This window comes from Magallana gigas, chromosome 9 (genome assembly GCF_963853765.1).
Source record: "Magallana gigas chromosome 9, xbMagGiga1.1, whole genome shotgun sequence".
Lineage (NCBI taxonomy): Eukaryota > Metazoa > Mollusca > Bivalvia > Ostreida > Ostreidae > Magallana > Magallana gigas.
This window is the reverse complement of record NC_088861.1, coordinates 9,241,553-9,255,860: the sequence shown is the minus strand read 5'-3', so window position 1 is coordinate 9,255,860 and position 14,308 is coordinate 9,241,553. Positions and strand designations below refer to the sequence as shown.

Sequence of the window (14,308 nt, the reverse complement as noted above, 5' to 3'; positions counted from 1 at the left end):
TGAAGAAAAGAAAGTTAAGAGTTATTATTGTATCCATTTTAATCGCAACTTCTCGGGCCTTTCCGTCAGAGCTCGGAAAAACACATGATTTTCTGAGCTCTGCCGGAAAGGCCCGAGAAGTTGCGCGCCCAATGAAACGCATTTTATAAAACAATAAATCATTGATATCAAGGGGCAATGTAAAATATCGAGAAAAAATCACCTCTTTTGGTGCCGATTTTCTCGCTTGTCAACATACTTATGTTGCATGTTGACATGATTATCGTGCATGTCAACATATTTATCTCGCATTTCGACATTTTTGGAAAGAAAATTAACTTGCACACAAGGGACAGAAGTATGCCACCATGCATTTTATATGTAGTATGAATTGTTAAGAAAAATTTGATAAAAATTAAACTTACATAGAACAAAACTGATATTGAAATAATACAATGAAGAATTGATCTACGAGACACTTCACTAAAGCAATTCATATACGAGTTTGTTTTTCATTTTTCACACAGCAACATGTATGTTTATTTCCGGTTAGGTATTTCACACATTCCATTTATGAATTGGGTTGTGTTGGTGTTGATTCGTAACATTTCTTCATATTTAACTTCTTTTCAATCAAAATAACGCTTAAATTGTCTTTAACTTTACGCAGATATGCAGCGTACATTCTTTATTTTGGACACATACCACAAACACATACTACAATTAGTTTTGGCTCGTATTCCATAACAAAAAATCCTTTAAAAATAATAAACCACCTCAAATCACGTAAAATTAACCACGTCATTAAAATAATATCATTCAAACTACAGGAAAATCAACTGAAATGGAGAGGAAATATTGTTACTCCTTTACGTAAATTGAAAACCAGAAGACTCGTTACATCCTAAAAAAAACACTTCAGACAAAGATTCTAATTTCAATCAATTTCATTTGAATGTTTGTATTATATACCTTACTTTCCATTTATACCTAAAAAAAAAAAAATAGCTAAAATAACCCAATCAATACTCTATTATTATTTTGGGAGGGGGTGGGATGGGGGGATAAACATTTTTAGAATGGCACTACTTGCACAGTCAATGAGCAAGAAATAAAAATAGAGGATTTTACCTAATATTAACTAATCACTTAAGAGGGTTGGATGGTTGTGGCCATTTTAGGCTATATTTACCTCCTTATAAAGAAGAGCTCTGTATAAAAATGTGGGAAAATGCACACATTTTAAAGAATAAAAATATTTAGATTTTTTTCTGTACTAAATGTTAGTTTATGGCCAAACTATCACATGTCAAAGTTCAAAACAGATATGATGGTTTATTTGGTGACCAACCACCCCCCACCCCCACCCCACCCCCGCCTCCTTGTTAATTTAACATGACCACACTTTTCTTAAAATCTTCGACATACGGAAGTCCATACTGACACGACCTTCATTATGTTGATGGAAGTAATTCGTGAATATTGTTCGATAACAGACATCGATCAACACTCAAAAGTCCTGACCAAGTGTGATTGACGATGGCGTGCAGGATAAAAATACACTGGACATCAGTGAAACCTAAACGTATCCAAAGAATGACCCATTTCCGTATATAATGATTGATCTTTTTCAGGACGCAAAAGCATTAGAAATGTAATAAATTCCATCGCTCTAAGTGATTTGTTGGGGTATTTTGGTGGGTTTTTTTTTTTTTTTTTTTTGACGTCTTTCATGTATGAAATGGATTTTACCTAAAAGAATTACCGTCCTCCTAGGAAGACGATATAAAGAGTTGAAATAATTTACAGTCTCTTGGTTGTGCACTTCCTCTTTTGTGATTGGTAGAAAATACATGATGTGAAAATTTACATTTATTACATTGGTTAAAAAACACTCAGGCACAAAGGAGATAATTTTCTGATGATCTTTTTTACGTACGACTTAACAATTTTCGTAGATTTTATATCTTAAAAAGTGAGAAAACGAAAAAAATAAAAAAAAACAATAGAATTTGCTATCAATGAAATTCAGGGTTTAATTTTTCAGTACAACAAGTTGAAAGCAATGTTCTATAATGTGTTAGTTGGGTGTTTTAAGACAGTGGCTAAAAAAAACAACGGTCTATTGTTATCGGAAGAGTTTCCTAGCGGATAAGGAACGATAACTCTGTTAGGTATGCAGTGTCGATTTCAGTTTGATAACTAATTTACATCTTATCAGATATTTTAAGTATTTTAGCTGTTAATTATTTTGTACATACATTTAAATAATTTATCAAAATTGTGTTTTATTTTTAATGAGTCGTTACCGTGTCTGTTTACGCGGTATTGATAATTTATGCACCAGCTCTGACGTACAAATGTATAATGCTGTATCAGAATTTCTAAAACTAAACCACTGCAATAATTGACCAAGAATTCTCACAATAATTGCTTCTTGTTTTTAGGGTGTAAGCAATTGTCAAAAATACACTATTTAAACAGGTTCTCCATTTCATTTTTCAAGATAATTTTAACACATTAATTTAATATGAGGCAGTATTTATTTTATTGTAGCTTATTCCAAAGAATTCACAACAGATACTGACAATGAATATTGCATACATTACATTTCATTGAACTTCAACCGATCAATGGCACACTTTCTTCTACAAAGTACGAACATACAAAAAACTTGAAATTTACAACACAAACATGTTCAGTTTTGGGCTGATCTTTGTTAAACCTCATTTTGTAACCAACCGTGTCTGAAGATTCATTAATTTTATTAAATGCACCTCAATATTCATCAGACAATAATCACTACTGATGTTGACGCTTTAAACTAACTTTCTCTCAAACACGCGAATCGACCTCGGATTGTAAAATTCACGCCATTTTATACAGTTTTACATTATTTATATATTAAACAAACCAACTTCGTCATTTTACGGACCTGGTGACGATGTTTTAAAGATTTTCAGTACAGATTTGTTGTAAGCAAAAAAGGGATCGAAGACATATGCTGTAAAACGTATTATGGATTTCACGGCGTGTCAACCCGTGTATCTCCATTTTGAAGCAAGCACTAGCTTTTTGTGAGGAAAAACAATCGGTTCAACTCATGCGATACTCTATATAGTATGTATAGTAAATTGTGAACGGTAATGTAAAATATATTTGTTCACTAAACAGTTTCTGACGAATTTCTTCTCATCTCAATAAACTGAATAACTTAATTCGATGAGCAAATAACAATCTGTGACTTTTCTCCATCTGCCCCCGTCCTTGCTTTTGTCTTTCGTTTTTTTCAACTGTTACAAGTACGTAAACATCGCCCCGTTGTTTTCAAATAAACTATGTAATTTTTAACTCGTGAGTACAATTATGAGCTTTCTTCAACATTTGTTTCCATGTGTTAGCATCATGTTCTGAACATGCATTTATAAATGGGCGGGTCTATATAAATGCGCCAATCAGAATATTTGTTGCGAATCGCAAATGAGATACACACCGGTTAGATAATGTCATCACTCACCGCAATGCAAGAATGTGCTTCATGGATGACTGTAGTAATTTGTTGAGTTAGAAGCTTTCCAGAAAATTTTGCCGGGATTTGCGAACCCTAGATCTATTTCAAAACAAGTTTTTAAAGTATGTCCAAGGTTCCCTCTCCATAACATTTTTTGAAAATTTACACGAATGATGTAAATAAGGCCACTGATAGATTAAAAAAAAATAATGTCGGAATTTTTGTTTCGAAACATTTAGCATGACCGTTCAATTTTTGATATATGATACCTCAGAGAATACATATCCAATATAAAAAGATTACATGTAAAATAAAGGCATCTTTATTTTTGGTGGGGCACACTGTTCACATACAATCTCCGTAGACTTCTAGCTCTGCTCCGCTATTTAAAAGCCCTTAAAATACATGAGCACAATATGGTACATTTTTCTCCTTCGGTTTATCAATGTATTTTATTAACATCTATCTACGTGTGAAAAGAGAAAACTGAACCTCAGTGCGCTCTTATGTAATTTTTCAGAAAATGCCAAAATCCAGTTGGCCTTCCCCATAAAAGAAAGCTGTATTTTCAGTTTGTGTCATATTTTTTTTTAGAATCTTGTATTTACTGCCACCCGTTAAATTCAAAATTTACAACATGGCAATTTGCATATCGTCTATTGTACTAAGGCATACTCATTAAATTTTATTTATTTTTATTCATTTGAATCAGATGGTTACAAACTAGACCGACTTCAAAATCATCGATAATATGTCGATTATCACAATAAAAAAACACATAAACTACGGACACGTTTCAGGAAGTGTCAATGACTCTTGCTTCAAAATTATCAAAATCATGGTAGATTTTTCTTAAATCTCTTATATAAAACGAAACTGCTGACAAATGTAACGAGATCTCATCCTTTTTTAGGGTAATTAATTATGGGGAAATTTGACATTTTTTATCTGTTCGGAAGTTTCTCGAAACACCTATTACAATTTCTCAACATAATCATCCAGGTACTTTTAAGTCGGTTGCAGTGCAAAATTCCAATCTTAGTTTTATTTGTATGAAACCTTAAGCAAAAGAGTGATCTTTAATAATACATGAACTTCCTGGACTGTTTTTCATTTAAGCAAATGCCCTCACAAATGTAGTTTTGGGCACAAAGGTATTATGAATATTGAAATACCGGTATATAGTAAAAAGTTTTGGAAATGGTGCCTTGGAACCGACTATACAGTAGGTATTAAACAATCGCCTGACTCAAGACAAACTGCTAAATTATTTAGGTCGATCTGACTGGTTATTTGTTGCTATTCAGCTACCTTAATTAAGAGGGCTGGATGGTTTTGGTCATTTTTGGGTTATATTTACCTCCTTTAGAGGAAGAGCTCCGTATAAAAATAAAGGAAAATGATCAAAATTTAAAGTTAAAAATAATTGAATTTTTTCATAACTTAAAGATAGTTTGAGGCAATCTTGGTAAATAGTTAATCTGTTGACTATTCAGCCTCCCCAAGTAAAGAGCTCACTATCGCAGATAACGAACAATCAAAATACAGAAAGTCTCCTCTTGATTGTTTAATTAAGGCAAGGATTGATAGACACATTTGATTTGCCAAAGAAAAAAAAACAATATATAAAAAGTTTAATTCTACTAATTAAAACAATTATATTATACGCAATGAGAAATACAGAAAAAACGAAAATATCATACACTGTGATACTATGAAATGTTCACGACCACTATTCTGGGTTAATTGATATTAAAATGTTCAGAAAAGGAAAGAAAGATATTAATGTTTTACAAATATAGTAGATCATGCGCAGATCCAGAAAATTTTCCCTGGGGCAAGGGGTTCCGAGGGATACATGTAATTGTGTTTGCCGGGGATGGGGGTGGGGGTAGCGAGGCATATTTTTGGTAACTTTATTATGTGAATTTAAGAAACTTGAATTTTCCAGAGTAGGGGGTCCAACCCCCCCCCCCCCCTTTCCGGGAACCATTTCTAAATCCGCGCATGTAGCTATATACAATTATCAATTTTGTCCGAGAGAAAATAGATGTACATTGTAAGTAACTTTATGTCTATTCGGGTTTCAGGATGTTAGATAATTCCGATAGTATCACTTCGTCGCTACATGAACCATCGTTCTCTGGCCATCTGAAATGTTCAATACACCACCATATGTTTTTCATTTCGTCTGGGAGCCTTTCTAAAGGGACGCCATCTTTGATTAAAACGACGATAGATCTCTGACGTTGATTATGAAATGCGTGCGTTATGGCCATCTGCACAGCATATGAAAACCATCCTTTATCCATAAAACTTTCGCTGACCACAAACATCACTTTCCTGCTTTCGGTGACACAGCTGACTATTTCCTCAGACCTCGGTCTTCCTGGGATGGAGTCTTTATCTGTCAACCATGCCGTTACGCCAAGTCTTTCTAATTTTGGATACAATTCCCCAAGAATCCACGGGTAGTCCGCTTCATCGTATGAAACGTAGACATCATACAAAAACACATCTTCTTCGCTGATTCGTAATGGCATACCTTTTAATCTGTTTTTTATTCTTAGAATAACATATTCCAAATGAACTCGGTATTTTTTAATGGCGCCTATTGTAATGAGAGCTATCACTGTGAACACCAGTAATCCGAGAGAAAAAATAAGCCAGTCGGTTGCCTGGCAATTAAGCTCAAATTTCACCCAAACTTGGTCTTGAAACAATTGATTAATTGGATCTTTACTCTCCGCGCATTGAACTGTTGAGAGATCTAAAATTGAATTTTGGTGATCTTTCATCCATCTCAAAGACTGGATATTCACACATGAACAGGAGATCGGATTACCCTCTAAGAGAAATGATAGATTTTTTATTGAATTATATAGTCTTTTGTCCCTCTCAGAAAACTTTGATATTAAGTTGTACCGGATAGACAGCATCTGCACCTTTTCATGTTTTATCAAAACATCTGGAAGGGCAGTGAACATGTTACGGTCCAGTATAATTTCTAATAAAGATTCCCTCTGATCTTTTAAAAGAGAGCGTGGTAAACTTCTTAAACTGTTTTGAGAAAAATCGAGTGACACCAGGTGTCTGAGATTTTTAAAAAGATTTTCAGAGATGTGCCCTATACCGATATCTACCGCATTCAATGACCGAAGATTTCTAACATTTTGGAATATATCAGGGTGAATATATTTGAATGTATTTTCAGATAAATCAAGAAAACTCAACGACGGAAGGTTGAATGTTCCTTTAAAGTTAAGAGGAAAATTTGTGTGTTGCAGATACAACTTTTGCAATTTTTCACATATTAATGAAAAGTTTGCTCTCCATCTGAGAGAATTGTGAAAGTAATTTCTAGAATAGTCAAATAACTCTAAATTCTTTGGTAAGGTCATGTTAACAGAGAAGTAATCATTCCCTAGCACACGGTGTGAGCTATTTCCTAACATAAGGTTTTTATTGTTATTGCAGCACGCATTAAATTTTGTAAGTTTTGGCATTGAGGAAATTGCGGAAACTGTTGCAAAACCAATATGGATTATTTTATTACTGTCAATGTATAAAGAATCTAAGCATTTCCATAGCGTTGTTTCGTGTAAATTTACTTCAAGATAATTAATACCACAGCTTCCCAAAAGTAGCACTCTCACGCAGATATTGACAAGATACTTGGCGGATTTTTCGTTTATAATAATGGGATCAATTGCAATATCTTTCTTGTTATGCTGCAAATCCAGTTTTTGTATTGTTTGATTCTGTAACCATTTTAAGGACTTAAGTGCTACATACACATCGCAATCGCCACCGAAATTTATTTCGATTTCGTTATCTAGGTATGGAAAAGAGAAGAAAAGATCCTCTGGTACGTCACAATCGACAAATCTGCTAAAATTCATTGTTAGGTTGTGAATTGGAGAGTACCTAAGGCCCTGGAATGAAGCATTAGTTAACTGAAAAGCGTTGAGAATATGAAATTCTATTTGGGATAATTTTGTTAAATTTTCAAAGGGCTTTGTGAATGAAAAGTTATCGAAAATGTCAATTCTTAAATGTTTTAGTGAATGAATTTTGGAAATTGATATATCAGGATAGCCAGAATATTGAAAGTTATTCCCATGGATTTGAAGAATCTGAAGTTTTTCAAGATTAGAAAATGCTTCGGAATCCATTTCTTTTCTTTCAAGATGTGCATAAGAAAGATCCAAACTGCATAAGCTCGTCAGTTTTTGGAAGGCTAGATTTGCGATTTCTGTTATACTGTTGTATTTAAGGATGACTGCAGTGACCTTTGAGTAACGTGCAATATGTTGAAATGTATCTTCTGTCAACGAGGTAATCTGGTTAAAGGACAAATCCAACGCGACATTGTTATTTTCCAACTGGGGAGGTAGCTCTGTTGGTAATTTGGAGATGTTTAAGCCACTACAGTTCCACAGCAATCCTTTATTCCCACAATCATCAGCATAGTTGGAAATTGTACACATCTGTGTCATGACCACAACTACGCTATCTGTGAAAGCAAATTAAAACACAAACTTAATATGCAGCTATTGAAATATCTCTAAATACTAAAGGTGTTATTTCCAGCTGTGAATTTAAATCTTTTAAAATTCACCTGTAAAATACATTCTTATGCACATATATTAAAATGAGGCCTTATATAGAGTGTTACACTCATCATATTTTATTAGCATAAATGTAAATCCAATGGTTCGGTATTGATATGTGTAGAGCTTTTCTATATAATGAAAACTCAAAAAAGTGTCCTGGCATAGCAGATGAAGATGGAGCTATCTTGCAATTGATTACAAAATATGTGAAATCAACTTTATAAAAAAATCACAAATTAAGTCAATCTTAAGACAAAACTTTAAGGGGGAAACATTGCGATATAATGAAGTGTCTATGTTGGTTGATTACATAAATTCATTATCACATCATTACATTACATCATTACATTATATCAATACATTATTACATAATTACATTACATTACATCAATACCAACTATCAATGTGCACTCTATCAACGTAACATCTTTACACAGAATTAATTATAATAAAAATGTAAATGTAATTTTTAATCTCAAAATAAGCTTAAGTTGCGTACTTACTGATCAAAAGTATAGAAACCCATCGTTGTATGTTCCTCATAGTTTTAATTTGATAACTTCGAATTGTCTACAACATAATGTAAAAAAATTTCTCAAACATCTAAACTGAATACAATGTATATTAGTTTTATTTATAAATTATTAATATTACACTGCGACGACGTCATAAGTTTCTTACATTTAAAGAATAAAGAAGGTGTTGCAAATCTGTGCTATTTTCCACTTAAGGCGTAGCAGATGAAATGCATGGAAAAATCAAAGTTACAGAATTCGATGTAAATATATTTTTACATGCAACGTAATATATAGAGCAGTATACAATTTTATCATGAAAAATTTGTACTTACTTTCATAAGACCTTGAAATATTTTTTTAAATAGTTAAACAGACAAATGTGGCAGATTTCACGCTTTTTAAAAATGGAATTCTCATAATTGTGATAAATGCCTCCTTAAAATAAAATTAATTTGAAGACGATATAAAGAGTCAGAAAATTTCTTGAAAACTGTCATTTCCTATTTTGGTTCCAAAGAGGCATATCAATGGGCATATATTTTATTTTTAAAAAAACTAACTTGGGGGGGGGGGGGCAATAAAGTGCGCCTGTAAAATTTCCTCGACATATAGCATATCTAGAGTAGTCTAGTTGTTACGTTACGCAGTTAGAATAAATACTGACCGAGACTGATTTTGTTTATTGGGTTCGAATTCCGAAACGGCTGGAATTTTTTACAAATATAATTTTAAAATTGCATGAAAAGGTAAATAAATGTTTATCGATAATTTTGGAAATGTTTGAATAGAGTTACTTAAACGCTTGTCGATATCCTATTTTGCATGTTTTCAACATTACCTTCTGTGTTAAGTTCCTGCTTTACGGCAGCGTAATAGTGCATCATTTGCACTTCACATTTTTTTTTTATTTTCTACACTTTAATCTGCAGCACTTTTTAAAGTGTAAAATTTACACATTAATCTATTAATTTATTCTAGAAAATGCAACGTAGTATATAAGAAAGTAAAAAAAAATGGGAAGTGCAAAAGTGCTAATATTACGCTTCTTTAATGTTTAATACACTTAAATTACAAACATTTGTTTTTTATCAAGGGATTTGAAAACAATGTACGCATCAATGAACAAATCAAGTTGGTTTCCTAGGAAATTACCGGGTACGTCGGTTTCAAAGATACATGTACAGGCCGTTAAACTTAAAAAAAAAATGATGCAAAATATATATTCAGAATCGGTAATGAAGCAATAAGTAGATGAAAATATGTACGGATAAATTTGTTCCACATTTTTACCTAGACTAATGCGTGTATTATATATTATAGAAATATGTAATGATTATAATTACAACTCTGACGTTTTCGAATATCCCAGAATCAAATTTATTCACGTAGTTCCAAAAAATAATTTAAAAACACTGGACAGTAAAAATTAATTTGTTTTGTGTTAACATCAAAATACAGAATATATGGCCAATTTCCAAACTATATCTGTAAAAATCAAATAGTGGTTGCAGTGTTCGATAGAAATGCGCGAAATATAATCGTCCACGTAATGTGTCTATATTTTGATACAGTATTCAAACGCTAGCGTTACGCAGATTTAAAAGTCCTTTTCACGTTAAGGAATAATCCCGCTTTTCTGCAAAATCTTTCTTATAGATGCAATATTATTTAAATCATGTTATGAAAAAAGAGTTTGTCGTGAAATATCATTGTTTCAATCAAACTCTTTGCTAGTCTTTCTATCAATTCGCCAACGCTTGGAGAAAACATCTCAAAAATGTCTTGGTCACTTTTTTGTTACTTTTTGTTTTTTGTTTTTTTTTTTTTGGGGGGGGGGGTTGTTTTTTTTGGTTTTTTTTTTTGGGGGGGGGGGTGGTTTTTGTTTTGTTTTGTTTATATTTAAAATCTAAAATTTGTTTATCCTGGATTTTTTTTTTAGGGGGTTGATTTTTTTTCAGGTTCAGCCACACTGAATTTAATATGAAACCAAAATAACCAAATTTAATTCACACTGCGGTTTCTTCTACATAATTTTAGAGTTAATCTCATTTCGTGTAAAACATGCATTGGTCAAGTTGCCTTTGGTGGATGTTCGAAAGAGTAAGTCAAGTAACTTTAACAAATGAAATCAAGATAAGCGACCGGACTATTAGAAGAACTTGTAAGTTGTCCGAACTTGATTCTGACACTTTTATACATGTTTAATACATCAAAATATGTTCATTTCAATTCATTGATTATTAAAATTGATACTTTTTATTCACGATTTTTTCTAATACATGTATTATAAAATTATGCCCTTTGTAAAAATAAGGGGATTTTACCAAAAAAGAAAAGTACACAGACAAATTATATTTTAATGTAATGGGCTTATTTCAAAGAGAAGGATGTAGAAATCTGATAATCTTGCAAGGTTTCTGTAGAAAATATGCCCTTACAAAACTTGAATGCAAACAATTAACAGGAAATAAAATATTCATGAATTTGAAAAACGGAAAATTCCCAGAGTGAATTGCTTTTAGTTTTGATCTGCGTAAATATTAATTATGTTTAGCCATGCAGATAAAAAAGATAGTGGTGCTACATGAGAGAAAATGAATCAGGAAGTTCTAATACTAAATATTAACAATAAATCGAAGGACAAGTTGTCTAAAATTATGTAACAAACAATAATAGAGTACCGGATACTTTGAGTGTTTGATGCATAGTAAATTTAAGTTGATTACAATAATCAGTAATTAATTCAGATTGAAACATTACAAAAATTCTGAGAATTCAATTAGCATTGAAATAAAACACAAAAATACTTAAGGAGGTTGGTTAGTTAACAAATTATCCAACAGATCTACCTAAAATTTTAAGATGTGATTTGCTGAGCTATTAACTATTATTTTGTAAAGAAAAAACTGATATTTCTTACTTTTTAATTTTTTGTACTTTCCTATATTTTAAAATAGAACTCTCCTGTTAAAGGAGATCAAGACAGTCTAAAACTGGCCAAGACCATCGAGCCCACTTAAACGGGGAATTAAACTATATCGCTTTAAATATGTATTTTTTTTAAATTTAACTTTTGTTTTCAATTAACCTAGCTTTTAATTTCAAACAATATGGTTAGGATAAATTAAAAGCTTTTAGGCCAGACAACTTTGCAGAGCCGTAAAGTTTTTATCGCTTCGGATTCATTAATCACATTTTTTTAATCACAGCGAGCGCAGCTTGCTCATCCTCAACCTTCGTTTCCTGGGGGACGCGGCAGCATGGTACAATAGACACTTGCTGTTCATTCAATAAACTTTACGATGCTAGTAAATCCGGAAAAATATGTGTAATTTCATAGTAATTAAGGGAGGAATCTGAAAAATTATTTTCATTGATGGAAATCGTCTCCCTCTTGTTCAATTGCAATGTATATAAGTATTTATATTTAATTTATATATTATATTACAGCAACTATAATTTCTTTAAACATTATTACTCTTGTGCTGCATTTAAAATTTGTATCTTAAAAATATCATTTTCAAATTCAATCTCCCATGGGAGAAAATAAAGATAGATTGAATGAATGCATAGCCGATAAGTAAAGTTTGCATCACTTCGGAATCATTAATGACTATTTGTACTATCTGTATTGTTATTCTTTATATCATGTAAATAGAAATGTTATGTTTAACAATGTCCTGGCCTGCTGATCAAATTTAAAACATATCAAGAAGATTACTGTTTTGTTAACACTTTAAAAATTCTAATTTAATGTTTAATTTAATTTAAAAAAAACCATTTATGAAAATTGAACATTTGGGCGTGTCTCCGTTTATAAGTAATATTTCATTAAAATATAAAGCAAGTTAATATTAATAAGAAATTTAAAAAAGGTATGCACTTACAATATGTTATGAGATATCTTGAAGAGAAAACCTGAATGCGAACGGCTACGTGTGCAATCACAAAGGGTCTCGTAGTGAATTGATACGGTGTTGTTAATAGAATAAATTTCCGGTCTCACAGTTTTTGCTCTAGAAATTCTTCTTCAATTTAAAGTCACGTTTTAGGATCCAAATTACCGACCGTCAAGTAACCAGGAAGCAGCCGGTAATTTGATACTATAAAGTGTTTTTGAACTCCCTGTCACACCGGGGCTGCGTCCTCTTGGCGATCCTGCCGCGTCTTGAAGCGCCAAGGTACATACAGTAGAGTGTCCTTAAACGCCGTTACAATGCAGCGGCATCTTCATTTGTCGCAGTCGGATCGCCTATAGTTAGAACGCCATGCAACGGCGAAAATAAATGAATATTGAATATGTAGAGAGACAAACTGACAGGAGCCATAATGAATATATGGGTGGGATTTAAAATTTCGCGGCTATAATATCCAGCTCCAATTAGGAAGAAAAACTAAAGGAAATGTCAATTTTTTGCGCCTATGATATGAACCACTTATCCGATGGGAGTTGAAAATCAGAGAACGGTCGAAATATTTAGCAGCCGTAATATTATGTGAACCAACGGGAATTACACATCAGAGGAGGGTATTTGAAATAAGAGGGGGGTCCAATTTTTCACTTCCATTATATTTTCAACCCTGTGTTCATTATTTCTTTACGTTTTTTTATTAAAAGTTTACAAAATCACAAATCCATATAAATGAATCACTCAGAAGAATTATTGAAAATAGCTCTAGGACCCCCCCCCCCCCCCCTGAAAAACATACATATACCTCGGACCCCCAACTCCCACCCCCTTTCCTGGAGAAATTTTCTGGATCCAAACGTGATATTGTTTATGACCATGAATATATTTGACACCTGTTATGTCCGAAAAACATTGACTTTATGCATAGTCAATGGTTGATTGCCCAATAAGTGTGTACATGGCAATCGCTCACTGCACTTTCTACCTCACTGCTCACGTGACCAATAGCAAGGACCAAGCAGTCTTCGAGAGCAGCGGACACTAAAAAATCATGTACGGTCTAAATGAACAGATTCCCGCCATGAAATTTGTCTTACTTTTAAATCCATAGCAAAAGGTAAGTAGATGCACTATATGCTTCCTTTTACATGTGTGGTTAATGCCGTTTGGCAATTGTGTTTAACAGTCTTTTCAACAACCAAAGGCTTTTTATCTTTATTTCTAAACAAAAACGATATTCTTGGAATTGGTACGAATCCTAGAATTTATCAAACAGATTTGATAGTGATACAACTATATAAAACCTGCAATGACTTATTTCTTGAAAGCAACTTGTAACTTTACCATGTGAAAGTCATAGGTTTTTCCCCAGAGTGGGGTGGCGAGGGGGGTGAATATTCGGATCATCCGCCACCACCTGAATTTGTTCTTTAGGGTTTTAATAACAAAAACTTCTTTTATTTCGATTACACGTAAAAGAGATGTCTTATTCTGTCATCGTCTGTGCTGAAACTGACAAGGACTAAACGCAGCTGGTAAATCTAAGCGATTGAATGAATGCTACCTTGCAACTTCTGTCAACGAAATTGTAAGTTTCCTTGTTTTAATTAGTTATTTTCATACACGTAACATTAGTTGATTTCATTTGAACATGTTCTTATTGTACTTATTAACAATTGGGGTTGGGCACATGTTTTCTAACTTAGATCAGCCTATATAATTGTAAGACTCAATATGATTATTGATTCATCAATATATACTAAAGGTCAATGA

General features: G+C 32.7%; 2 protein-coding genes across 3 annotated transcripts in view; both read right to left on the bottom strand.

Moving 5' to 3' along the window:
* The window catches only part of LOC117692238 (putative leucine-rich repeat-containing protein DDB_G0290503), a 1,014,555-nt gene that overhangs the window by 934,847 nt on the left and 65,400 nt on the right, over nt 1-14,308 (bottom strand). The window lies entirely within an intron of this gene.
* Nucleotides 5,305-6,769, bottom strand: LOC136271656 (toll-like receptor 1). Its single transcript, XM_066072036.1, has one exon. It carries the CDS (start codon nt 6,475-6,477, stop codon nt 5,566-5,568), a length of 912 nt encoding a protein of 303 aa, XP_065928108.1. The 5' UTR covers nt 6,478-6,769; the 3' UTR covers nt 5,305-5,565.